This window comes from Mustela nigripes, chromosome 12 (genome assembly GCF_022355385.1).
Source record: "Mustela nigripes isolate SB6536 chromosome 12, MUSNIG.SB6536, whole genome shotgun sequence".
Taxonomy (NCBI): Eukaryota; Metazoa; Chordata; class Mammalia; order Carnivora; family Mustelidae; genus Mustela; species Mustela nigripes.
The window spans coordinates 38,046,563-38,074,149 of NC_081568.1; the positions used below are offsets into that span (position 1 = coordinate 38,046,563).

Consider the following 27,587-nt stretch of genomic DNA (forward strand, 5'->3'; position numbering starts at 1 on the left):
ATAACATTGCTTTTAATAATAAATGAGAATGATATAAATATGCCAAATACGAGTGCATTACCCTAAATAAACCCAGTAAATTGTGAGGCTTGATATAAAAGTGAAATATACTAATGGAACAATGTCTAGATTGTTGCTATCAAGAGTGTAGCATAACATTAAACCAGGCAAAATGAAAGAGAGAAATTAATTAAATTTTAGGAATATTATTTATCTTTCTTTTTACTGCACATTTTATGGCCATTTCCCTAGAAGCCTTAAATATGAGGTCTGATTCATTGTTTTGAAGTCTGAAAAGAACCCTGACTGCGCCTTGCAATCGTATCCTTGTCAATCAGGCTATAGTTTCTGACAGTGGTGCTATGAATGAGGAGAATCTTCTTGATCACTAATCACCCAGTCTCCATTTTCCCCTACTTCCATGCATAAGTCACCTGCGTTGTCTTTCCAAGGTAAAGTTCAGATCATAGCATTTCCCTGGATAAAAAAATGTATCTCTACCTGCTGAATAATATCCAAGCTCTCCCCTGGATTATACGGCATCTGTTACCTGGCACCAATCATTGCCACTGCCCCCTGCCTCCCTGGTGCCTTGTGGCCTCCCTTCTTGCTCTGCAGCCACCCCTCTCTGGCCCTCCCTGAACACGTCATCCGGGTCCACATGAGTCCCTCTGTCCAGAGAGACTTTCTCTACCCCAGGCCCTAGGTACCAGGTAAACTTCATAGACTCATTTCCTATGTCACTTGCTCTGTCACTTTCTACCCCTGCTTCCCATGAACAATTCTTTCTCCTCCCATGTTCCTGTATCCTGTGCTCACCCTTCATTTATTGTTCTCATCAGCTGGTAGCACTACTCTTTGCTTCATGTGTCTGTCTCTCCTGGCAGACTATGAATTCCGCTTTGACAGCATGGGGCCTTAATTCTTTTATTTATGACATACAATAGAGTGTTAGGTGTTGCCCAACACATAGGAGGTAAATCATTTGGGTTGGGAAAATTTCATTGCTGGGATTTTTCTCTTTGTGTTAAAAATCATTGTTGTAATGACCTCCTTCTCTCATTCTATTTCATGAAGTCATTGAGCTAGAAGTACTTGTTTGTGGAGACTGTCCCCACCAACACCCCTTTACATTAGATCTCAGGTTTTTCTCTGCAGATGTTCCATCCCTAGCCCCATTCACCTCTCGTTCTGATTTCTGCCACAGTCTCCTGTCTCCTCAGAACCTTACTTTTACTCTCTCTTTGCGTTTTTGAATTTGGATGCGTTTCATTGTGGCAGCATCCAAGAGGACAGCTAAAGACACCCTTTTCCTAGGACTTATATCTATCATCTATCAATTTTATGTTTCTGAGGACTCATTTCATCTCCTTGGAAACCAGTCCCATTTATGTCCCTCTCCATAGTGACAAGAGGTTAAGCATGGTTTCAGCTAATGTAGCCTCAGAATGGCCTGTGCTGATGGTTCACTTGGACTGCCGTCTGTATTATTACCACATCATACTCTGACTTAATTACATTAGAAGCATATTACAGGGCAGGGCTTTTGTACCATAGTTTGGTAAAAGGAAAGAGAAAATTGGTCAGACACAAAGGCTGAGCTCTTTTCATGTTAAACAATTGTGCATCTTACAGAGAAAACTTCATTATTTTTACCCTATCATTATTTCCCTAAAGAAGCCATTGAGTTGGTAATGTTAATTGTTGAATGAAAGCCCAGAAACTTAGTTTGTGCTAGAAATAAAAATTTGGGCACTGCTGTTATAACAGCGACTTAACAATACAAAGTAATAATATAACTCTAAATGAGAAATAATTCCATTCCTTCATAGCTCTTCGACTTAATACACTTAATAGCTATTTTGTACACTTCTCTTTCTTAAACTTCTTTGTCATTCTGCTGTGACTTGAAGCTTCATGAGAGAAAAATGAGAAGGCCCTCCTTTCAGTGATTTCTTTTATATTTCTCACATTCACTTTCCTCCTCTTTCTTCTTGACCCCCCAAAAGAAACAAAGCCTCTTAGATAATTAATTCATTGTAATTCAGCAGATATATATGAAGTATCTTACTGATTGAATATTATGCTAGATGCCATGGGCAGTTTGAAAAATGAATGAATGAATGAATGAATGAATAAAAACTCTGTCCCTGAACCCAAAACACTTCCAACTTAGAAATGAGATAAAATCTTATATTTGGGCAACTACAGTACATGATATTATATCATGACTATAACAAAGGTAAGTGAGGCAGAACAATTAATTGATCTTTGCAAGATCAATTAATGTTTTAATTAAAAAAATGTTTTCCAAACTGTGTTGCTTAAGGTGTTGAATATGTTCCTCGCAAAGAATGTTCTGTTAAATAACAATAAATTGTATCAAGTCTTCCAATTCATGATTCACGATTCATGTTTTCATATTAAAGATTCTAAGAGCACTTTCATTTTTTCTAAATATTTATTTATTATTTATTATTTTAGAGAGGAAGGGAGGGCCAGAGGGAGAGAGAAAATCACAAGCAGACTTCCACTAAGCATGTAGCCCAATGCAGGACTCAATCTCACAACCTCGAGATCAGGACCCCGCTTGAAACCAAGAGTCTGGGACGCACAGCGCCCCCCCCCCCCAGAGCACTTTCAAAAGAATTTGCTTATGAGTCAGAGTAGAGCAACTGGGGACAGGAGTAAGAGGAAAGCCTTGGTCTTTTGCATTTGAAATTTGTGGCTTTTTTTTTAACTTAAGTCAATATAAATAGCAGAAGGAGAAAGAAAGGCAGACAAAAGAGCTAAAGGAGGAGAGACAGAGAGGTTGTAGAAGGGGGTCTTGCTGTAAAGATACATATTAACTTTGTGTTACCCATTGTTTTCCAAGATTTCTTGGCCATGGCACTCCTTAAAAATCATACCTAGTAACATACAAAAGGATGCTAATACTCCCTAGGAAAGGAGTAAGGGAATATTAGTCTGTGGCTTAGCAGAAGAAGGATTAAATCTCACGTTTAAATGGAAGGTTTGAGTCAGTGTTAGAAACCTCTGGTTCCTGTAACAGAATCCTCAGCCAGTTGTGTGTCTGAGTTATGCTCTAGCCTGAATCTTAGTTCTCTTTGGACTTAGACTATAATTATATACTTGTATCTTTTGTTTACTTAATCAGGAAGATCAAACTGTATCTCCCTAGGAAGTAAAGGCCTCCCTTCCAGGTGTCTCTGAAAAGGAACTGTGCTACTTGTGATTCACCCACTCCTTATCAGTGTTTTTACTATCTTCCCGTACTCTTACTGATGTCATAAGCTACTGTTTTTCCACTTTCTCTACATCGAACCTCTTGCTTCTTTTAGCTGCCATCCCTGCTTACTTATTTCCATTCAGCAAACATGCCTAGAATCTTTCTATCTCCAATACTCAACAGTGTTCTACTTAGCTTCTACCCTCTGGTTTTTGTATCATTCCAACAACTGAAGCAACCGGCTGCTTCAAGTTGAATATGATGATTATTGGCTGTTTTTATTTTTCTCAATTCCTAGAATGATTTCAATTCCTCATCATTTTTTACATATTTTCCAAGCTCCAGACAGCTTTGCTTTCTCCCATTCTACATTCATAACCTACTGTGTGTTCTTTACCTGGGTATGTCACTCAGGAGGCTACGTTGTCTTCCCTCCATGAGGCCTTTCAATGTGAGACAGTAACTATGCTTGTACTTCTCTCCTCCAGTCTCCTTACAATGTGTATTCCTCACTTGGCTCACTTTTTATCTTGCTATTTACATCACCTTTATTTGATTCTGTTGCATATGTGCCTATACACAGTGTGCTTGTATGAATCTGTTTTTACCTGCCTTAAATTATACACTAAGCTGGAACTGAAACCGTTTTTATTCACTGAGTCTCATCAATACTCAGCAAGCATTACTTATATTTTTGTGTGTGATTTTACCATTTTCATGTGATGAAAATCAATAAATGGCACCCTTTTTATGGGGAAGACAGAGCAGGCCTTATTCGGCCTGTTTTCTAAGGAAATATGCAGCCCAGTATCAGCCAGGGTCCCACACTATGTCATTTCCGAGATTTGAGTTTCCACTGTTCAGTCTTCTCATTTCCCACACTTATTTTTGTCTCCCTTTTTCTGCTTATCATTATTTCCCTGCTATCTCAATTTTCTACTTGCTTATGTGAAATGTTACAGTCATCTAGTAAGAATTTATGCGGGTCAACTGTAAGCAAAGCAAAGCAGTGGTGTGGGATAAGAGATACCAAAAGCTATGACATAGTCCATGCTCTTTGCCCCTCTTTGCCCCTCTAGAACATACAATGTAGTTTGGGAGATAAAGCACGCATACAAAGCAGTTGAGAAGAATGCTGTATTCACAGGAGCAAAACAGATAAGTTTGCCTCAGGGCTTAGAGAAGAGCCACATCAGTATGAACTAGATTGGTGACTAGGTGGGGAAAGTTTTGCAGAGAAGGTGAAGCTTGAATTGGATCTTCCAGAATGGGTAGCAAAAATTTAGTTTTGTTAGAGGGATGAGAAAGGATAGGGACAGCCCCTGGGTCTGGGGAATCCTAAAGTTGAGGGAGAACAAAGAAGGTGCGGTCAAGCTGTTGAGTGACTGCAGGTCAGGGAAAGAAAACTGAATTTTATCCTACAGGTCTAGTATTTCAAGGAGCACCTTGAAGTTTTATCTGTTTTCTATTGTACGCAGAATAAAAATCCTCCTTCAAAGTGTATTTCAAAGTGTATCTTTCAAGTGTATTGTTGTAGTAGGCCATGGAGCATTATTAGAGATTTTTGAACAAGGAAGTTATGTGATAAAAGCAGAATTTCAAGACATTTAGTCTTCCATGAATATGTAGAAGGAGCTGAGGAGAATGGAATTGGAGGGAAAGCGAGAGTGGAGAGACCAAATATTGACACAATCTAAGTTCAAGGCAGTGAGGTCTAGCCTGGGCCGATGAAGAAATTCAGAAACAGAGATAATGGATCACATGAAAAGAGGTAGACTATACGGAAATTAAACAAGGCTGTTTGTGGCATAATATTTGACATTTGCAACATACTTTACATATCTTATAAAACCTTCTATGAACTATTGGATTATCTGGACACCAAGAATAACAGAAAAATTTTAGTCTTTTGTTAAGTCAGAAATCAGTGTTTTATATCTCCTCTCTCCCTCCTTTAGGTCTGGTTTCCCAGACACAAACTCTAAGAAAATGAGCCAAGTGACAGTGATTTACTAAGGGGCTTTTAAAAGAAAATGGTAAGATATTTGGCAGAGCAAAACAGTAGCAACTGAGGACCATCAAGGGTGTGATTTCAGGTGAAATCAAGACCTCAAGCTGATCTGGAAGGGAAGCTCCAAGTTGAGTCAAGGGACCGGTCTTTTGCTGCCTGGGTTCAGACATTGCCTGTGGAGAGGAGGGAGAAAATTTCCAGGCACTTCTGGTTCTTTGAGCCTCTGGGGCAAAGCAACTCTAGCAGTCCAAGGGCAGTCAGTCATTTGAAGAGACTGTCAGGTAGAGTTGTTAGAAACAAAGTGAAAGAAAGGGTGAGGCAACTGGCAGTTAAAAAGTCTCTAAAGAATAAACTTACAAAACTGAGATATATGTTAAGTAGGTAGAGAAAGAGAGAGAGGAGATATAAAGCACTGATTTCTGATTTACCAAGGAGCTAAAATTTTTCTGCTATTCCTGGTGTCCAGTAATCCAATTGTTCATAGAAAGTTTTATAGGATATGTAAAATGTGTTCCAAATGTCAAATATTATGGCATAAAACAACCTGTTTGCCTCTTTTCATGTGACCTCCTCCCCATGTATCAGTGTGATACTCTCTTTTCCCTGAACAGTTAAATCTTAGGACTAGAATTTGATGGAACTCAATAAATGGAGCAAAGTGCATTCATTAGTACAAAGGAGTCGGACTGTTGGGCGGTGTTATGTGCAACCACATTAGAGATCCATGGCCATAACTTTAAAGTGAGACCAGTCGACAAGTTGTGTGATTTCTGTGTTGAAACATTTAGTGTCACAGAAGCATGCAAAGAAAAGGAGATATTTGGACTTAACCAGAGTTGGAAGTTAGCCAAGTGAATTAATGGAGGGGAAAAAGGTTAAAGGAGTTAAAGTCTGCAAGTAAATGATTATGGTGATGGACCATGGAATCTAGGCTAAGTTTTAAAAAAAAGTAGGATCTCTGAATTAATTAGAAGTCTTGATGTGGTGAAGGAATTGATGAATTAGATATACTATGTAAATGAGTTTAAGTTAATGGCCAGACAGAAGAACACTTGAAATTGAGATGGAGGTGCTGCAGTATTTAGTACTTAGTATTTAGTACACCTGGAGGTACTACAGATGGAGGTAGCAGCTTTTAGTGGAAACTAGCAGGTTGAGGTGACAGAGAATGTGAGGGCTTTAGGGAGGTGTGTGTTGGTAGAGAGGAGGTTGAGTGATAGAAAAAGCCCAGGGATAAGGAATTCTCATCTTAGACTAAACCCTTCTCTGCCATGAAGAGTATTCTAAACCTAAATTCCTCATTTATAAAATATGGTACTAATTTCTGTTACTATAATCTGAATAAATTAGGAAAAAGGTTTTTAAAAGCATTAAAAATATAGGATACTACTCTTATTTAAGTATGGTGGCCTTAATTGCTCCAAGATGTCTAATGTACTCTAGAAGGTAGCTCAAAGATAATAAAAATTATTTTAAATTGGAAGGTTCTCTTATTGGTTTCTGAAAATGCCAGAGTATACATCTGGCTTACAAGAAGACACAGTAGTGGAAATGTACCTTTTAATCAAACATGTAATTAAGCCTGAAGATTTCTGACAACAGTGACATCTGCAAAGGAAGCTGGAAAGTAGATGTCGATCCCCCTGACACTTGGAAATAGGATCAGACTTGGAAATAGGATGGGTTTGAAGCAAGCAAGAGGCAACTTTATCAATGAACAAACTACACAATTGCCTGGGAAAGAAAATAGCCTGTCTCAAATAGCTTCCCCAACCCAAGAAATGTAGTGCCCAGAATTTCTTCATTAAGACATTCCTTTGGGGGGCACCTGGGTGGCTCAGTGAAGCCTCTGCCTTCAGCTCAGGTCATGATCCCAGGGTCCTGGGATCGAGCCCCGCATCGGGCTCTCTGCTCAGCAGGGAGCCTCCTTCCCCCTCTCTCTCTGCCCGTCTCTCTGCCTACTCGTGATCTCTGTCAGTCAAATAAATAAATAAAATCTTTAAAAAAAAAAAAAAAAAGACACTCCTTTGGGTGTAGAATCCTCTGAATCTTGAATTTTGGGGAAAGAAAATTAAATAAAAAGTTATCTTCAGTCACAATTCTTGATGTAGATTCGTCTATTGGTTCACATCAACATTTAAAGAAAGGTATTAAAAATGAATAAGAAAAATGGGCATCTCTAGGGGAGAGGAGAAGAATAAGGAGCAAGAGAAATCAAATCAGGACACTTTACCCTCTGTATCATTTTACTCTACGGTGGCTCTGCAGTTAGCTGCCCACATTATCCAGTCTATGCAAAAGACAGAGTGAAAGGAGGGAGGCAAGACAAAGAAAGGGAAGACAGAGAACATGAAACGGGATGGTGATGAGAAGGGATGGCAGGAGAGAAATGAAACTACATCTGAGCTAGATAAAGCCTGAAGCATGTATGAGCCCTCCCCAGATACATGCCCCACTTATTACTCATCCAGACTCATCTTGTTTCACTTCCCCTCACAGCCTGGTCCAGGCTTACTGACTTCCTTTTGGTTCTCAGGACATCCCTGCTTTTTGCTCATCTCCTCTTCTGGACCTACAGATTCCCCTTGTGTGGACCCCATCCTCCCACTCAGCCTCCATCCAGAGTAGGTTTCCACCCTCCTGGCACCTTTCAGTCTTAACTTGAATATCACTTCTAAGAGGCTTTCCCTGAGCCTCTTCTGAAGTAGGACCTTAGGTTCTCCTTGCTAAGCAGCTTTTCCAATACAGCCCTCTCCACAGTTGAACATGCATTGGAATGATCATGGGTTGAAACTCTATGTCTCTGTCTAGTTTAGAAGCTCCATGAAGGCAGAGAGCAGGTCAGCATACAGCACCTTCTACACCCACCCCCAAGGCCTGCCAGACCCATTCAATAGAAACTACTGAAGAAATAAACCAATTGTTTGAGAAGTTTAATAACAGCACTATCATTCTTGTTCTCTGGGCTGTAACTATCCACATGTAGCAATGGTTATTGCTGTCAAAAGAGAAGGATTTGTGTACTGATGAATTTTTAAACTCATGAATTGATGAATTTTAAACTGATTTTATGATAAACGATAAAATCATTTTCATGATTTTAAACTCATGAAACTGATGAATTTTTAAACTAAAAGACAAAAATGTATATTTGATCCACATCTTTAAATAAAGAAAGAAAATTGATAATGGAACATTGCTAGGTGGCTAACTCACAGTGGGCTTGGTATTTCAGGTTGGAATTGTACAGTATGGAGAAAATGTAACCCATGAGTTCAACCTCAATAAGTACTCCTCAACGGAAGAGGTACTTGTTGCAGCAAATAAAATAATCCAGAGAGGTGGCCGCCAGACTATGACAGCCCTTGGAATAGACACAGCCAGGTATGTGGACTAAAAAATAAATCAAAGTAAAAGACTGCAAAAATAACTACTCACAATCAACCCCTTTGAAGTGTTGATTGAGTATTTACCTTGACAAGATCTAAAGCCATCTTTTTAAAAACTAGATCCCATTGATTAGCTAACTGGTTTAGGACCAAGTTTTTCTATGATATAGTCTCCCCACCCTTCATATCTTTCCTCTTATTCTGAAGGTTGAATGATGGAAAATTCAGTCACAAAAATTGCTATAGTCTGCTGCATCATGTTCTTGGGTACTAAGACATAATATTAGTGAATATCTTTTCCCTTTGTTCTTTGTTTACAGTTTCTAGGAATCTCATTTTTTTTTAAAAAAAGGATAATATTCATCCACTTCTACTCCACAGTATTTATGTCCTAATATGTCCATAATTTTACAGTACCTGGTGTAGGGCTATTGAACTCTCAAGTAACAGTTTTTAAGAGGTCAAGTTCAATATTCCTGTAATTGACAATATTTTCAGTGCAAAGATTAAAAGGAGTTGTAAGAACTTCATCATTCATGCACACTTTCTTCCTTTCTCCAAATCCCCTCTACTTTACATCCCTTTCTTCCTCCTACCGTCCGTGGAAAGCACATGTCCACTCTGGTTGAACTTCATTCTATGAAAAGCTACAGAACTCTACTTCGATTACAATGTAAAACATTTTTTTCTGTATTTTTGCCAACTGCATTCAACTCTTTCATATCTTGCTATTTTTTTTCCTGATTTGCCTTTAAAGCTAGTAAGGTTCTGAACAAAAACTAAACAATACCAAAATCACAGGAAATCTAATAAAGTTTGACTAATATTAAGGATCCTTCTGTTAAGTGTCTTCAACTTTTGGACTCTCTTCTGGTTTTAAAGAGCTAATTAGCCACACTTTCATTTCACCTGCCTGCTAAGATCAGTATTTTAAGGGGGTTAAAATAGTTAATATGGATATTCTAAAGAATGAGTTGGATATTCAAAAATTTAAAATTTTACATGCAGCATTGAACTGGTAAGTGTTAAAGAAGCATGTGGTTCTACTTACATGGAACTCAAGAGAAAATAACCACAAACAGATGGGGTAATTTTACATTTACCTGCCTGTAGGATCACCAGTTTGCATGCACGAAGAGTGCACATGTTGAGGTGTACTAAATGCACCCTCTTAAATAATTGACTAAATGTGACTGCACATTCAAAGTAAATCAAAGTGTTCTTTAAAAGCTCTGAGCCTGTAGGGAGCTGTGTATTTTCCAGAGGCAACCACTTAAGAATGAATATTCATCTTTAAAAACTAACTGAAGAAATATTCTGGCTGCTTTGCTTCTGCATAAATACACTCTAAATACCATGACCCTATATGGTTTTTGCCTACATGTTTCACAAAGGGTCTAGCTGTAGGACACATAGTTTATTGAGTTTTCTATATAAATAAAACTCTATAATGGTATTACTAAGTATCTTTCTTGTATATTAGTTTTTCACATTGAAGCATATTTTTAATTGTTCTTTTGGCAGGGCCAGTTACAAACAGTATTTTTAATTTGTTAGAATGCTTAACTTCTATTTTCATTGGGTGTTAGTATTGGGGGGTAAATGGCAATTTGCTGAAGATATTTGAAACAGAGAGAGTGTACGCAGGAGTTCTGCCAGTGGCTACTCTTACGTTATATAAAACCAACCCTTGTTTAGATCTACCAGGTTTTCTTTAAGAAATGTCTTTTAATTATCTCCACTGGTTGAGGTTCCTTCAGTAATGGCCTGGATCTTTAAGAGAATTAGGAAGTTTTGATAATCCTCTAAGGAGTTAGGACTGCAAAAAGGATTGAATCTTATATGATATCCATATCTGGATTTCATTTAAAGACTGGACTTTAACATCTGTTTTCACCTTTGTTTGTACATATAAAGAGGTCAGAAAATCTATCTTTATAGTGTAGAGGGCAGAGATATGTATTTCCCTAATGGCCTACTTTTTTAAAAATAGCTTCTTTATTTTGAAAATTATAACAAAAATTTAAAAATGTAAAAAATAGTATAACAAAATCCTATGTATTGACCAAACAAATCAACAATTGTTAACAACTTCTCACATTTATATTCAAGCCTTTCAAAGGAAAATAACCAGAGATAAAATCCCTTTGCCCACATCACCAAGATCTTTTAGCCTGCTCACAAATTACCTACTATTGTGTATATTTACTGTGTATCTACAGTAAAACTAATGTATATTGTGCAAACCCTTTGGAAGGTTAGTTTAAGAGAAGTGTTTTTGGGGCATATCAAAAACTGCAGCTGTTTGTCCTCATGACCAAGGAAAAATATTGAAAGGGATCATTCAGCATAATGATTGCTGCATTTTATACAAAGATCTAAAAAATATTATATGAAATCTTTTCATTATTTCATTCCTAAGTAAAATATACTTGACTCCAGAAAGGAATGTGAGTGAGTAAAAGAAAATAGAAAAAAATATGCCCGTGTGTGTGTGTGTGTAGAAGCACAAGACAACAAAAATTGTTAATTTCACTTCTCTTCCATCTCTTTCCATAAATGCTTTTTGAATTAAATAAAAAATTCTGTTTTTGCAGTTAGGTTATAGCATTTTCATTTTCTTTTTGTTCCACTTTCTTCCACCCCACACCCAGCAACCAGTGTCCTAAAACCTAGTTCAGACCACAACTTTCATAGGTACTCCATCCACTCTTGTGCCCCACAGCCCTCCTCTATCACTGACTCATACCACAGCCATCAGCAGTCTTTCATTGCTATGTCCAATTTTCCTCCATATCCAAGAAAACTCTCAAGCATTCACAGCCATACAAAATTCTTTTTTCTCCCATCTTGTCAACTCAGCACAGAGGATTTCCATATTGTTCTATAAACATCAGAGTAGATGTGGTGGAAATGAAGACAAAGCAAAAACTTCTGCCAAAAGCAGAATAAATGAGTGTTTATAGAGAAAAGAGTGGCTGAGCAAGTATTTAAGATCTGAACTTCTCCAGATCTGATGTGTACTCTAGTCATACCTTCCCTGAGAAGTTTCCAAAGAATGAAATACTGCTGCCCTTTGTATATGGGATATGTGATGATTAGTAAAATGGTGACCTCTTCATCATCTGGGAGAAATCTAAAACTATTACAAATAACAATCATCATGCCTCCCAGCTTGAATAATGGTTGTGAATGTTGATCTTGGAGGGACAGCACTGTTCTAACTAGAGTTGTCAGTGTTTTTCTTTCATTTACCATTTGCCTAACCTAGGGATGGTGTTTTATTTGCTTCTCTTTCCTCTGTGTTCACTTCAGGAAGGAGGCTTTCACTGAAGCTCGGGGTGCCAGAAGGGGAGTTAAAAAAGTCATGGTAATTGTGACCGATGGGGAGTCCCATGACAACCATCAACTAAATAAGGTCATCCAAGACTGTGAGGATGAAAACATTCAGCGGTTTTCCATAGCTGTAAGTATATGGCTAGAGATGGCTTTCAAACTCTGGTGTGAAGATAAGAGGTGTGTACATATCATGATTATTTTATGAAAGTTACACAAACAAGGTTGTAAAGGAGAATCTTCTCCATTTGAAGGTACACTCTGTGGGGGCAGGATTGGGTCTTGCTCCCTTTGTGTCCTAGGGAAGGAAGGACAAGAGGAAGAAAGAGACAGAAATAGGAAAGGAAAAAGAAGTGCAGGAAAGGAGAAAAGGACCCTCATCAGGGGAAAGAATACTGGAAGGATGGAGGGAGGAATGGAGGAAGGGCAGAAAAGAGGGAGGAAGGAAAGGAGAAAGTGGAAGGGAGGAAGAAAAAGGAAGGGAGGAAAGAAAGGAGGAAATTGAGAATGTGCTAGTAATAAATACATTGTCTGCAGAATAATCAAAGATGGTGGAGGTATAGGAGACCTTAGTTTCATCTGGTCCCAAGAATCAGCTAGATAGCTATTAAGTCATTCTGAACACAAACAAACTCAACCAGATATCTAAGAAAAAAATAGCTGCAACTCTACAAATAGAAAAGTGACCACTCTCTGGAGGAAATACAAGATGAAAAAATCACCTCAAAAAAGAGAACAAGAGGCAGTATTGACTACCAGGTACTTAATCAGTATGGATATAAATAAGATGTCAAGAACTAGAGTTCAGAATAATGACTATAAAGATATTAGTTGAGCTTGAAAAAAAGCATACAAGACCCTAGAGAATCCCTTTCTGGAGAAATAAAAGAACTATAATCAAGTCAGAATCAAAAAGTTTATTAATGAGATGCAATAAAAAATGGAGGCTCTAACTGCTAGGATAAATGAGCTGAAGAGAGAATTATTGATATAGAAAGCTGAAGAGAGAATTAGTGATATAGAAGACAAAATGATGGAGAATAAAAAAGCTGAGAAAAAGAGAGATAAACAATTACTATATCACAAGGGGATAATCTGAGAGATAAGTGATATCATAAAATGAAACAACACGTGAATAATTGGGATCCCAGAAGAAGAGGAAAGAGAGTGGAGGGGGGGACAGAAGGTATATTTACACAAATTATAGCAGAAAATTTCCCTAATCTGGGGAAGGAAACAGGCATTCAAGTCCAAGAGGTATAGAGAACCCCATTTAAAAATCAATAAAAATAGGTCAACACCATGATATGTAATAGTGAAACTTGCAAATCTCAGAGACAGAGAGAAAATCCTGAAAGCAGCTCAGGGACAAAAATGTCATAACCAACAAAGGTAGAAACATTCTGTTGGTAGCATACCTATCCACAAAGACCTGGCACACCAGAGGGGACTGGCATGATATATTCAAGTTGCTAAATGAAAAAAATATGCAGCCAAGAATACTGTATCCAGCTAGGCTATCATCCAAAATAGGAAAGATAAAAAGCTTCCGGGACAAACAGAAAATAAAGGGATTTGTGGTCACCAAACCAACCCTGCAAGTGATAGTAAAGGGGATCCTTTAAGCAAAGAGAGAGAGCCCAAAAGTAACAGACAGAAAGGAAACAGCAACAATCTATAGAAACAGAGACAAGGACTTTACAGGTAATACAGTGGCACTAAATTCATATCTTTCAATAGTTACTCTGAAAGTAAATAAGCTAAATGCCCCAATCAAAAGACACAGGGTATCTGATTGGATTAAAAAAAAAACAAGACCTATCTATATGCTGTCTGTAAGAGACCCATTTTAGACCCAAAGACCCCTCCAGACTGAAAGTGAGGGAATGGAAAGTGAGGGATTTAGCATGCTAATGGACATTAAAAGAAAGCTGGGTGATAATCTTTATATCAGACAAATTAGATTTTAAACCAAAGACTGTAATAAAAGATGAGAAAGGATACTATATCATAATTAAAGTGCCTATGCAACAAGAAGATCTAACAGTTGTAAATACTTATGCCCCTAACATGGGAGCAGCCATCTATATAAACCAATTAATAAGAAAATTAAAGAAGCACATCAATAATAATACAATAATAGTAGGGGACTTTAACACCCCACTCACTGCAATAGACAGATCATCTCAGCAGAAAAGGAAACAAGGGCTTTGAATGACACACCAGACCAGATGAACTTTACTGATGTATTCTGAGCTTTCCATCCTAAAGCAACAGAATAGACATTGCTTTTGAATGCACATGGAACATTCTCCTGAATAGATCCTATACTAAGTCATAAATCAGGTCTCAACTGTTACCAAAAGATTGGGATCATTCTCTGCATATTCTCAGACTGCAATGCTCTGAAACCAGAACTCAATCACAGAGGAAATTTGGAAAGAGCTCAAATACAAGGAGGTTAGAGAGCATCCTACTAAAGAATGAATGGGTCAACCGGGAAATTAACAAGAATTTTTTAAAAATGGAAACATGGGGGCTTAAGTGGGTAGGAGAAGAATCAATGAAACAAGATGGGATTGGGAGGGAGACAAACCATAAGTGACTCAATCTCACAAAACAAACTGAGGGTTGCTGGGGGGAGGGGGTTTGGGAGAAGGGGGTGGGATTATGGACATTGGGGAGGGTATGTGCTTTGGTGAGTGCTGTGAAGTGTGTAAACCTGGTGAATCACAGACCTGTACCCCGGGGGATAAAAACATATGTTTATAAAAAATAAAAAATTAATTAAAAATGGAAACAAAGGAAAATGAAAACACAACTGTTCAAAAGCTTTGGGTTGCAGCAAAGGCAGTCCTAAGAGGGAAGTGTATAACAATGCAAGCCTTTCTCAAGAAACAAGAAAGGTCTTGAATATATAACCTAACCTTACACCTAAGGGAGCTAGAAAAAGAACAACAAATGAAACTTAAAAACAGGAAGAGAAGAGACTTATTAAAGATTAGAGAAGAAGTCAATGAAATAGAAACCAAAAGAACAGCAGAACAGATCACATCAACAAAATTAGGAGCTGGTTCTTTAAAAGAATTAGATTGATAAACCTCTGGCCAGGCTTATCAAAAAGAAAAAAAAGAGGACCCAAATAAATAAAAGCATGAATGAAAGAGAAGAGATCACAACCAACACTGAAGAAATACAAAAAATCACAAGAACATATTATGAGCAATTATATGCCAACGATTTAGGCAATCTGGAAGAAATAGGTACATTCCTACAGACATATAAACTACTAAAACTGAAACAGGAAGAAAGAGAAAACCTGAACAGACCCATAACCAGGAAGAAAGTTAAAGCAGTAATCAAAAATCTCCCAATAAACAAGAGCCCAGGGCCGGATGGCTTCCCAGGGGAATTCTACCAAACGTTTAAAGAATTAATACCTGTTCTGAAGCTGTTTCAAAAAATAGAAATGGAGGAGAAACTTCCAAACTCTTTCTATGAGACCAGGATTACCTTTATCCCCAAACCAGACAAAGACCCCATCAAAAAAGGGAATTACAGCGGAACTTTCCAGAACGCTTGGTGAGACGCGGAGGAGCAGCGGCTACCCAAGCTGCGCCCAGCAACGCGCTCCTTCCCGCTCCCCCACATCGGCCTCGGCCCTCTCACTGGCTGTAGAAAATGGTGAAAGAAACCACTTGTTATGATGTTTTGGGGGTCAAACCCAATGCCACCCAAGAAGAACTGAAAAAGGCCTACAGGAAACTGGCTTTGAAGTACCACCCTGATAAGAATCCAAATGAAGGAGAGAAATTTAAACAGATTTCTCAAGCTTATGAAGTACTCTCTGATGCAAAGAAAAGGGAATTATATGACAAAGGAAGTGAACAGGCAATTAAAGAAGGTGGAACTGGTGGTGGTTTTGGCTCCCCCATGGACATCTTTGATATGTTTTTTGGAGGAGGAGGAAGAATGCAGAGAGAAAGGAGAGGTAAAAATGTTGTGCATCAGCTCTCAGTAACCTTAGAAGATTTATATAATGGTGCAACAAGAAAACTAGCTCTGCAAAAGAATGTGATTTGCGATAAATGTGAAGGCTGAGGTGGTAAGAAAGGAGCAGTTGAGTGTTGTCCCAATTGCCAAGGTACTGAAATGCAAATAAGAATTCATCAGATAGGACCTGGAATGGTTCAGCAAATTCAGTCTGTGTGCATGGAGTGCCAGGGCCATGGGGAACGGATCAGTCCTAAAGATAGATGTAAAAGCTACAATGGAAGGAAGATAGTTCAAGAGAAGAAGATTCTAGTTCATATTGACAAAGGCATGAAAGATGGCCAGAAGATAATATTCCATGGTGAGGGAGACCAAGAACCAGGACTGGAACCAGGAGATATTATCATTGTTTTAGATCAGAAGGACCATGCTGTTTTTACTCGGTGAGGAGAAGACCTTTTCATGTGTATGGACATACAGCTGGTTGAAGCACTGTGCGGTTTTCAAAAGCCAATATCTACTCTTGACAACCGAACCATTGTCATCACCTCTCATCCAGGTCAAATTGTCAAGCATGGAGATATCAAGTGTGTGCTAAATGAAGGCATGCCAATTTATCATAGGCCATATGAGAAGGGTCGCCTCATCATCAAATTTAAGGTAAATTTTCCTGAGAATGGCTTTCTGTCTCCTGATAAACTCTCTTTGCTGGAAAAACTCCTACCTGAGAGGAAGGAAGTAGAAGAGACTGATGAAATGGACCAAGTAGAACTGGTGGACTTTGATCCAAATCAGGAAAGACGGTGCCATTACAATGGGGAAGCATATGAGGATGATGAACATCATCCCAGGGGTGGTGTTCAGTGTCAGACCTCTTAATGGGGCCAGTGAATAACACTGCTGGCATTTTATGTGCAGTAGTGAATGAGTGAAGGACTATAATCATAGCTCACTACTTACTATTGTTTTTGTTTTAATATTCAACTATAGTAGTGTTTTGAAAGTTAAATGAAGAATAAACTCAAATATAAAAGCTCTGAAAAAAAAGGGGGGGGGATTACAGACCAATATCCCCGAGGGACATAGATGCCAAAACTCTAACCTGGATACTAGCCAATAGGGTTCAACAGTACATTAAAAGGATTATACACCATAACCAAGTGGGATTTATTCCTGGGCCATAAGGGTGGTTCAACATCTGCAAATCAATCAACATGATACACTACATTACAAAAGGACAAGAGCCATATGATCTTCTCAATAGATGCAGAAAGAGCATTTGACAAAGTATATATCCTTTCTTGATTAAAACTTTTCACAGTGTAGGGATAGTGGGAACATGCCTCAGTATCATAAAATACATATACTAAAAAACCACAGCAAATGTTATTCTCAATGGGGAAAAACTGAGAGCTTTCCCTAAGGTCAAAAACTTGGCAGGGATGTCTACTATTATCACTGTTGTTCAACATTGTACTAGAAATCCTAGCCCCAGCAATCAGACAACAAAAAGAAATAAAAGTCTTCCAAATCTGCAAAGAAGTCAAACTCTCACTCTTCACAGATGACATCATACTCTATGTGGAAGACCCAAAGGACTCCACCCCAAAACTCTAGAACACATACAGGAATTCAGCAAAGTGGCAGGATGTAAAATCAATGCATAGAAATCGGTTGCATTTCTATACACTAACAATGAGAAAGAAGAAAGAGAAATGAAGGAGTTGATCCCTTTTACAATTGCATCGAAAAACATAAGATACCTAGCAATAAATCTAACCAAAGAGACAAAGGACCTTACTCAGAAAACTGCAGAATACTCATGAAAGAAATTGAAGAAGACACAAAGAAATGGAAAAACATTCCATTCCATGCTCATGGATTGGAAGAATAAATACTACTAAAATGTCTATGCTACCCAGAGGAATGTACACATTCAGTGCAATCCCTACCAAAATGCCATTGACATTTTTCACAGAGCTGGAACAAATAATCCTAAAACTTGTACGGAACCAGAAAAGACTCCAAATAGCCAGAGGAATGTCAAAAAGAAAACCAAAGCAGGTGGCATTACAAAGCCGAACTTTCCATTTCCTCCCTACTTCATAGTCCCTAACTGTGCAGCCAAAGTGAAGGAGCCAGCAGCTCTAAAATGTTCTCTGTAATTTCGTTTAAGCTGGACAAGAAGGGGGAAAGGATCAGAGAACAAATTTCATTTAATTCCAAGGAAAAGCCTAGCCTGCAATTGATAATGTAGAAGATATTACATACAAGTACTGTAGCTCTTTGTGAGAAGCTCTGTATCAATATAAAAACAATCTATTATTATTAATATTAGTGTCACAAAAATGGAAAAAATAAAAAGGCGATAAAGTGCTTTTTACCTCTTAATAGTGATTTTTTTTCTAAATCAACTTTTAGTAGTTCCATGAACTGAGATGGCTCAATTTCATGTTGCCACCCCATGAAGAGGGACATTTAGAAAAAGAGAAGTAAGAATTCTACCTTTCAAAAGGAAATATGGAAAATAAATTATCATGCATATGTAACCTAGAATAGTTTTTGGGTTTTTTTTTTCTGTGTCCTAGATACATTTCTTCATCCTTCATGGCACTCCAAAGAGAGCAGGGAAACTTTCCTTTTCCCATTTTATGAATGAGAAAACCAAGGGACATTAGGTTTCGTGGCTGTAGGCTACATGACCAAGACTCTAGACGCCCCTTGACTTACCACATATACCACTGCCCTGGGCTATTCTTCCCCAGCCCCCAATCTCTCTTTCTTGCCGCCGCAGATATCTGGAAGGGGCAGGACTGCCCTAACTGTTTTTACTCACTTCTCCAGACTACCAAAGAGCACCGCAGTCTTCTCCAGCCCTTGTACGTGAGCAATAAGACCTAGCATAGAGACACTAAGCCTGCCCCATAGTGTTATAACCTTAAACAACAACAGACCCATGGACATTTTCTAAAATAAGAAGAAGGCAGGGAGAGTAGAGAAGAGTATATTTAGGAGCTAGAAAGAACTTTGCTCCCTTTTTGCCTTTGTGACAGTGGATAAGTCACTTAATACTCGAAACTTCATCTTCTTTATCTGTAAAGATAAATGGTAAGTATTGTTCTTCTCTCTCTCAGATAAAGAATCAGTGAGATAATGACTGAAAACATCTAGCACAATGGCAAGCTATGCAACCAATAAATATTGTTTTTCTTAACGATCTTCAACTAGAGGAGTTTACAACCATGAAATAATAAAATCATGGTGCTAGAGATAAACTGTGTCGTGCCCTTGCACAGAAACCTTCAGAGATTCCCCCATGGACTCCCAAACCTTATCTCAGCTTCACTAACAACTGTGTACAACCTTCCTTTTGCTCTCAGTTCCATAGCACATGCCCTCAGCCTAGGAGGAGAGGGTCTTCTTAATATAAATTGATTCTTTAAATAGCCCAGGAAGAAAAAAATTTCAGAACTATAAGAGTTTAACCGAAGTTGTTTTTCAACAAAATCTTTTGTATTTACTGTAAGAATCAGCTATTACACATAATGGTTTTCCAGCATTTCATCAGTGAGATTTCCTCCTTTCCTTTCAAAAGTATGATCAGTGAAAGACATCCTGCCCCACTGTAGGAAGGGAAGAAGAAGAGTGATTCATCCCTGACAAACTCCCAGAACACAAAATTGACTCACTGACTCCCAGGGACAAGGTGACTGTATTTATTTTATAACCAAGATGACTTGATTATAAATAAGGCAACTTCTGATTGCAAAAATATTCTTTTTTTTCTTTTCAATTTTTTATTTAAATTCTAGTTAGTTAATGTACAAATGCAATATTGGTTTTAGGAGTAGAATTCAGTGATTTATCACTTACATATAACAACCAGTGTTCATCCCAAAGTGCCCTCCTTAATCCCCATTACCCATTAACCCATTCTCCTCCCATCTCTCTGTATCACCCTCCAATTGTTCTTTATCTTTAAAAGTCTCTTGTGATTTGTTTTCCTCTTTTCCCCCTTCCCATACGTTCCTCTGTTTTGTTTCTAAAATTCCACATATGAGGGAAATCATATAGTGTTTGTCTTTCCCTATCTGACTTATTTCACTCAGCATAATACACTCTAGCCTCATCCATGTTGTTGCAAATGGCAAGATTTCATTTTCTTTTCTTTTTTTTTTTTTTTTAAGATCCTATTTATTTATTTGACAGGCAGAGATCACAGGCAGGCAGAGAGGCAGGCAGAGAGTGGGGGAGGGGAGGAGCAGGCTCCCTGCTGAGCAGAGAGCCCAATATGGGGCTCAATCCCAGGACCCTGGGATCATGACCTGAGCCAAAGGCAGAGGTTTTAACCCACGGAGCCACCCAGGTGCCCCAAGATTTCATCTTCTGATGGCTGAGTAATATTCCATTGTGTGTCTATATATGTGTGCATATATATATATATGTGTGTGTATCTCATCTTCTTTATCCATTTTGATAGTGTTATATCTAAAATCTATAAAGAACTTATCAAAATCAACACCAAAACACAAATAAACTAGTTAAGAAATGGGTAGAAGACACAAATAGACACTTCTCCAAAGAAGACATCAATGTTGAAACGATGCTCAACATCACTCATCATCAGGGAAATACAAATCAAAACCATAGTGAGATACCACCTCACACCAGTCAGAATGGCTAAAATGAACAACACAAGAAACATCATGTGTTGGTGAGGATGTGGAGAAAGAGGAACCCCCCTCACTCTTGGTGGGAATGCAAACTGGTACAGCCACTCTGGAGAACAGTATGGAGGTTCCTCAAAAAGTTAAAAATGGAACTTCTCTATAATCCAGCATGCACTACTGGGTATTTACCCAAAGGATACAAAAATACAGGTGCCAAGTGGTACCTGTACCCTGATGTTTATAGCAACATTATCAACCATAGCCAAACTATGGAGCGAGCCCAAATTTCCAACAATGTTCTTTTTTATTTGGGATACAGATGTGAAAAATTAAAATACTTAATTGTTTCTTTTTCCCCTTGTTGTTACTATAAATTATCTTTTGCCAATTACTATCGATCCATTAGTACCTCTCCTTACTATAATAATTGCTATAACTATTTTGATCTCTTCTGTGATTGAGATAATTCCATAGGTCCAGGCTTCACTCAGTGATACTGGCCAGAGAGTCTATGGCTAGTCTTTTCAGTGTGCAAAAGTGTATGCCCAGTTTATCCCAGACAACTGGATATCAGAAGTTCTATCATTTGTTCAGCTTCCTCCCAAAGAATATAGTCTGGCTTTCCAGGTACCACTGTAGCAGGCAATGATTTGAATAAACCATCAGCAGCATTGACAACATTAAAAAAAAAATTCACTGGAAAGCAGATACTGTACCTATCAATGAATGACTTAATTTTAAGTGAAACTTATATCACTTTTACAGGGTGTCTGGCTACATATACAGTATTTTTTGTCCTTAAGTCACTGTGTTCCCTTGGTTGGATCCCTAGTTGATAATTCATACTTTGCCTCCCATCTGGCCAAAAAGCATTCTCATAATTGCATTGATTTTCCTAGAGAATCATAATATCCTGGCTTCTTTTCCTGTTTTAATCAATGAATTATTGTTACATTGCTCTTTAATATTTTATAAATAATGTATAGGAAAATTTCACTTCAGCAAGAACTGTTATTTTCCCAATTCATGTTTCTTTTCCCTGGTGAAACTTGTATTTTTTAGTTTGTGTCAAACTAGGAAATAAGACAGTTATTTTATTTTCTCTCCTTGTGCATTCACACAGAAAGGTTTTAGGCATTTCTGAAGCTACGTTCATGCTTCAAATATACCTGGGGGTCTGCTCCTATTATCACCTGGGCTGTTCTTCCTACTCAATTTTTTTTTAACTTACCATTTGATCCTGAACACCACAAAGGTGTGTTTTGGGGAGACAATACCCCAAAATAATTGACTGTTGAAAATTTAAGCACTCTATGATAAGACTGCAAACATGACCCATTAAACTCTCAGATTTGGTGAGGGTCCTAAACTGGTATGTATTCTACATGGTCTGTATTCTGTTACCTGAGGATACTAGACATTGCCAGCAGGAAACTGTTTTACATTCATATTCTATTCTGAGATGATAATGGCTGGGATTATAATGACTCTGAAATGTGATCATTTACAGCATTCACATGAAAATAAGAGAAGTTAGAAAGTATTTTAGCATTGCATTCATTTGCACACAAAAGACACAGTAGTACATGTAAATGTATTACACACTTTACATTTGACACATCTGCCTCAAGGGAACTTCAATTCTGAATGTCTACCTGAGGTAAATATTAACAGAATACCAAATGCCGGGGCTTGACATATTTGTACAAAGTGAAACAGAAGTGATTTGTAAGTATTATTTTGTATTCTTCTCATTCATAGAAAATAATGTTTCTGCAAACACTGGATCCTTGGGTGAAGGATCAAAATACATTTCCGTTTTCGTTTCTTATTCTGTAATACAAAATAGTTCAAACTGGATGCAAGTCACAGCACTTCCTAGGAACATTTTCCTCTTATATCTCCTTCAAAATACATACTCTCATGCTCCATTTATGTTTTATTATTTAAGAATGTCACTTGGGCATTTTTCCCATTGAACTTTATCCAAGTTCACATAGAGCACTAAGTGTCTGATAACATTTACATCACAATTAAGAATCTCAACCATGCATGGACCAAACATCTTTACAATTTTTATGTGTATTTTCAAATGCGTCACTTCATAAGTGAAATGGAAGTTTACTTGTCAATGTGACAGTGAATCTAGAATATGTTCAACAGGGACTAAGGGGGAAAGATGGTGACTTTCCAGCCCAGGATGTCAAAAACTTCTAAGATAAATTAAGTGAAACAATGGGTACCCAGAGAGCTTCACATGAGGTTGAATTTGTATGAATCTAAAAGAAATCCATGCATAGCAAAGCTGCTGACAAAAGAGGAACCTAACAGTATGTGAGAATACAGGGTGTTGAGTAAGGTGTTGGGCAAGAACCCAGTGATCCTGAAATGGACACATAGGTGTGACGGAGGCTCTGGAGGCTGGAGACTGTTTCCTGCCTTTTCCGTGCTTTCCCTGGGGCATGTCCATCTAGATGTGGGGAAATCCTCAACTATAAGGCAACCATCTTAATTGTTTTTAAGTATAAGAGAGAATTTGTTCAATGTAATAAGAACAAGTGGACCTTGAGTTTTCCCTCCCTAATCTGGACAATTCTCTACGTTCATTTCCATTAACTCTCTCCCAAGTAGCTAACGTGGGAAAAGCACCAGTGGTCTCCGTTCAAATATAACCATTTCTGATGGTTGTCATTTGCTTTCTAGCCAAGTAGACAGGGTCTGAGTTTTTGTGTTTTGGTGCCATTTTTCAGACTCCTGACCTTGACCTTTCTACCTAAACCTGGACAAGGAGTATAGAGTTAGGTTCAAAATCAAAAGTTACCCAAATAGTGTACTGATTTCCTTAGAGCCAGCTCCAGTTTTCCTAAATTGCCCAGTTTTTCAAAGTAGCACAAAGTTCTTCACATTGTGCCTCATGAACGCATTTTACAGGTAGATGTGGAACTAAAGAACAGACAAGGGCCTCAGTGAAAACCTGTGTGTGCTGATAGGCGGTATTGCTCGAGACTCCTCTCGAGTATTCCGTGGGAATGGGGTGAGGGTGTGAGTCAAGCCAGGGGGAGAAACCAAGAATAAATCCCCCAGCACTTTCTCACTAAGGACAAATCCAGAGCTACTCTCTGAATTCCGGCCTTACTACCTGGCACACAACTCTTGTGCTCACATTTTAACATTTAGGGTACATTTTAATGATTCAGTTATGAATCTAAATCCTCATACATTTTATGATTCAAAAAAACAAGTATGTGGTAGATCATAAATCGCAACACCTAAAACAGTAATTTTAGCTTTTTTCTAACTATAAGTGAAAAGTTGTATCCTTCTAAATAAAAATACCAGTTCTTCTAAGTAAAAATACCAGTTTTAAAATCTACCACTTTGAATCTGACATTTATCCATGCAGATGCCTAGAACAAGCAGCTTAAGGACAGTGGCAGGTCGGGGGGGAAAAGGGTTCTCAGAGGAGAGAGGCAGGTGTCTGTGGGAGGGGGACCCAGTGAGGACCAGGACTGACTGCTGCCTCCACCTGTGCCAGCCCCGCCTTGTGTCCAGGATCCACCCAGTCCATAATGCTGAACTGTGTTTGGGGACTACTGCAGGTCTGTGTTGCAGTGGGACTTTGAAGGCACCCTAGAGTCTCAGTTTAACGATGCTAGACAAATCTATGTCATGATTTAAAAATGGAAAGTGAAGCTAGAAATTTCCAGTAGCTTCATGGTCGCTGGAGGTCATGACTTTTCTTGTCCCCAAGGAGTAGATTATTCTAAAAATAAGCAATAGTACAAAGTTGAAGATCTTATCTTTGTTTTTTGGATTCCAGGAGCACAGAATTGAATTAATCATGATCCTTGGTTTAGGAGACCTCATCATTTGTGAAAGCATGGCCCACTTCATAGGTTTCCATGTTTATTATTATACCTGTATACATATTTTAAGTATCCAGTATAATAACTGTCTATGGGCCTGACTACATTCACCACCTGGCATCCTCTACCTGATAACCATCAGCCCAAATACTGTACTCATCTCTTGTTTTGCTTTTCTAATCTCTTGGTATCTATACATAGTTAAAAAAAAATTCCAAGTCTTCCTTTTTTTAACTTTATAAAAAGTGTGTCATATTGCATATAGTATTTTAAGACATTTAAAATTTAATATTGCTAAGATTCATCCATATTATTATAAGCCATCAAAGTTCATTTGTTTTTTTAATTAACACATACAATGAAATGCAGAATTTCAATGTGAAAATTATGTACAAAGTAAACAAATTAATGAGTTTAGATAATTGCATACACCCATGTGACTGATACCTCAATCAAGATACAGAACATTTCCATCACCCCCCAGAAAGTTCCCTATACTTCCATATTTTTAATACTCACTTCTGTAGTAACCACTGGTGTGACTTAGACCACCACAGCTTAAGTAGCCTATTCTATTTTATGTAAATGAAATCATATAGTATATACTCTTTTGTGTCTAACTTTTCACCCAACATAATGATTGCCCATGATATATTGTGCATCAGTCATTCATTTTTTTAATATACATTGTATTAATCTACCACAATTTGTCCCATACTTTATATGGACATTTGGTTTGTTTCCAATTTGGGTGCATCTACCCAATGGAACCCTACTAGCAATAAAAAAATCCTGAACTTCTTATACATGGGACAACATGAATGATTCTCAGAAGCATTCTGCAAATAAAAGGAGTCAGGCACAAAAGACTACATGCTATATGAATCCATAAATATAACATTCTGGAAAAAGCAAAGCCTTAGGGACAGAAAATATATTGAGGTTTGTAAGAGTTAGGGGTTGGAAGAGATTGACTGCAAAGGGGCAAGAGGGGACACTGATAGAAATGTTCTACATCTTGGGGTGCCTGGGTGACTCAGTGGGTTAAAGCCTTTGCCTTCAGTTCAGGTCAGGGTCTCAGGGTCCTGGGGTCGAGCCCCGCATCAGGCTTTCTGCATAGCGGGGAGCCTGCTTCCTCCTCTCTCTCTGCCTGCCTCTCTACCTACTTGTGATCTCTCTCTCTGTCAAATAAATAAAATCTTTAAAAAAAAAAAAAGAAAAATGTTTTACCTCTTGAAGTGGTAGTAACACAACTGTGTGGGTTTGTCAAAACTCAGAATTGTATAACTAAAAAGGGTGAGTTTTACTGTATATAAGTTATATTTCAGTAAACCTTACTTAAAAAATAAAATAGGTGTTTGAGAAAACCTGCTGAGACATCTAAATAATTACAGTGAACTATAACAGATAACTCCTGCCTTTCTTCTCTATAAAAAAGGGTGGGGGGTGTGGAGGGGTGTCCCTGTCTTGAGCATTTGGTTTCAAACAGGAATCTCCTGATTGTTTATTTTCTAGATTGCCAAGTTAGATTACTATCTATTTTATCATCTGTTTAAAAAATATATGTGTGGGACTGCCTCTCGGTAAGATTATCAGGAAGAACTGCCTCTTCAAGATCAAGTAACTCACTTGCTAATTGATTTTGCCAGCAAATGGCGGAGGCATGGGCTGGAATAATACCAGAGACATTCAGAAACCGTAACTTACTTTTGAATTGTCAGACTTTAAAGATAGAGCTGTTCCTAGAGGGTATCATGCTTAGTGAAATAAGTCAATCAGAGAAAGTCAATCAATCAATGATGGTTGTCTTTCTCTGATTGACTTATATGATCTCCCTGATATGAGGAAGTGGAGATGCAACGTGGGGGTTTTGAGGTGTAGGAAAAGAATAAATGAAACAAGATGGGATCGGGAGGGAGACAAACCCATAAAAGACTCTCAATCTCACAAGACAAACTGAGGGTTGCTGGGGGGAGGGGGGTCGGGAGAGGGTGGTAGGGTTATGGACATTGGGGAAGGTGTGTGCTATGGTGAGTGCTGGGAGTGTGTAAACCTATCGATTCACAGACCTGTACCCCTGGGGATAATAATACATTATATGTTTATAAAAATATTTTTTAAATTAAATTAAAAAAAAAAAAAAAGATAGAGCTTTTCCTAAACAGGGACACAGAAATGCAAGAGAAGAAACTTCCACAAACATACAAGATTGCCCTTTATATTTTCCTACATGAATCATAGTATATAACAATTAATATTAAGGAATCTACATATCCTGAAGATTGTTCTTCCAGGAATGTGGAAGTACATAAAAACCGCATTACATTAAGGTACTACACACTCTCTTGTTTATTGACGAAATGCTTGGGATCCTTATTTAACACATAGAATTTAAAATACATTCTTGCCATTTTGTCGTGTCTTAGATTCTTGGGAGCTATAACAGAGGAAATTTAAGCACTGAAAAATTTGTGGAAGAAATCAAATCAATTGCAAGTGAACCCACCGAGAAGCATTTCTTCAATGTCTCTGATGAACTGGCTCTAGTTACCATTGTGGAAGCTCTGGGAGAAAGAATATTTGCCTTGGAAGGTATGACTAGTTCTTATAATCCTACATGTTCTCTCTACAGTGTAAACTCAGTGTAATGGGGTTTTAGTATTTATTCCTACTACTATATGGCTCATGCACTATTCCAGCCAGCATGGAATAGTGCCTTTTATGTAAATCCTTCCCTGAGATGGCTATCTCACACAGCACCGTGTCTGTCGGCAGCTCTCTTTGTAAGCCGGCTGAAGGGAGGCAATGGTCAGTGTAGATTCACCAGAACAAAAATGTGCCTGCATGTGTTAGTCCTTTTCTGGGACACAGGTTTAGAAAATGGGGGCACTAGCTCAAGTTTTCTTTTTTCATATGTTTGTGTTATTCTGGGCTTCTGTGGAACTGTTTCTTGTTTGCAGTAACTTCGTTGTTCATTTATTTTCTCCTGTTTTGCTTCTTGCCTACTTTAAAGTTCTTTATGGAACTCTGTCTCAACTCCCACAACAGCAAAACATTGCTTCACTATATTTGTCTAAGTCATAATTCTTTTTT

General features: G+C 38.1%; 1 protein-coding gene and 1 pseudogene across 1 annotated transcript in view; both read left to right on the forward strand.

The window, feature by feature from the left end:
- ITGA1 (integrin subunit alpha 1) overlaps positions 1-27,587 on the forward strand; it is a 166,465-nt gene that overhangs the window by 79,032 nt on the left and 59,846 nt on the right. Inside the window, exons 7-9 of the mRNA XM_059417104.1 lie at positions 8,476-8,624; positions 11,945-12,095; positions 26,921-27,086. Coding sequence (XP_059273087.1) covers positions 8,476-8,624; positions 11,945-12,095; positions 26,921-27,086 — 466 coding nt within the window. The remainder of the gene's footprint in view (positions 1-8,475; positions 8,625-11,944; positions 12,096-26,920; positions 27,087-27,587) is intronic.
- LOC132027768 (dnaJ homolog subfamily A member 1-like) lies at positions 14,672-16,930 on the forward strand (annotated as a pseudogene).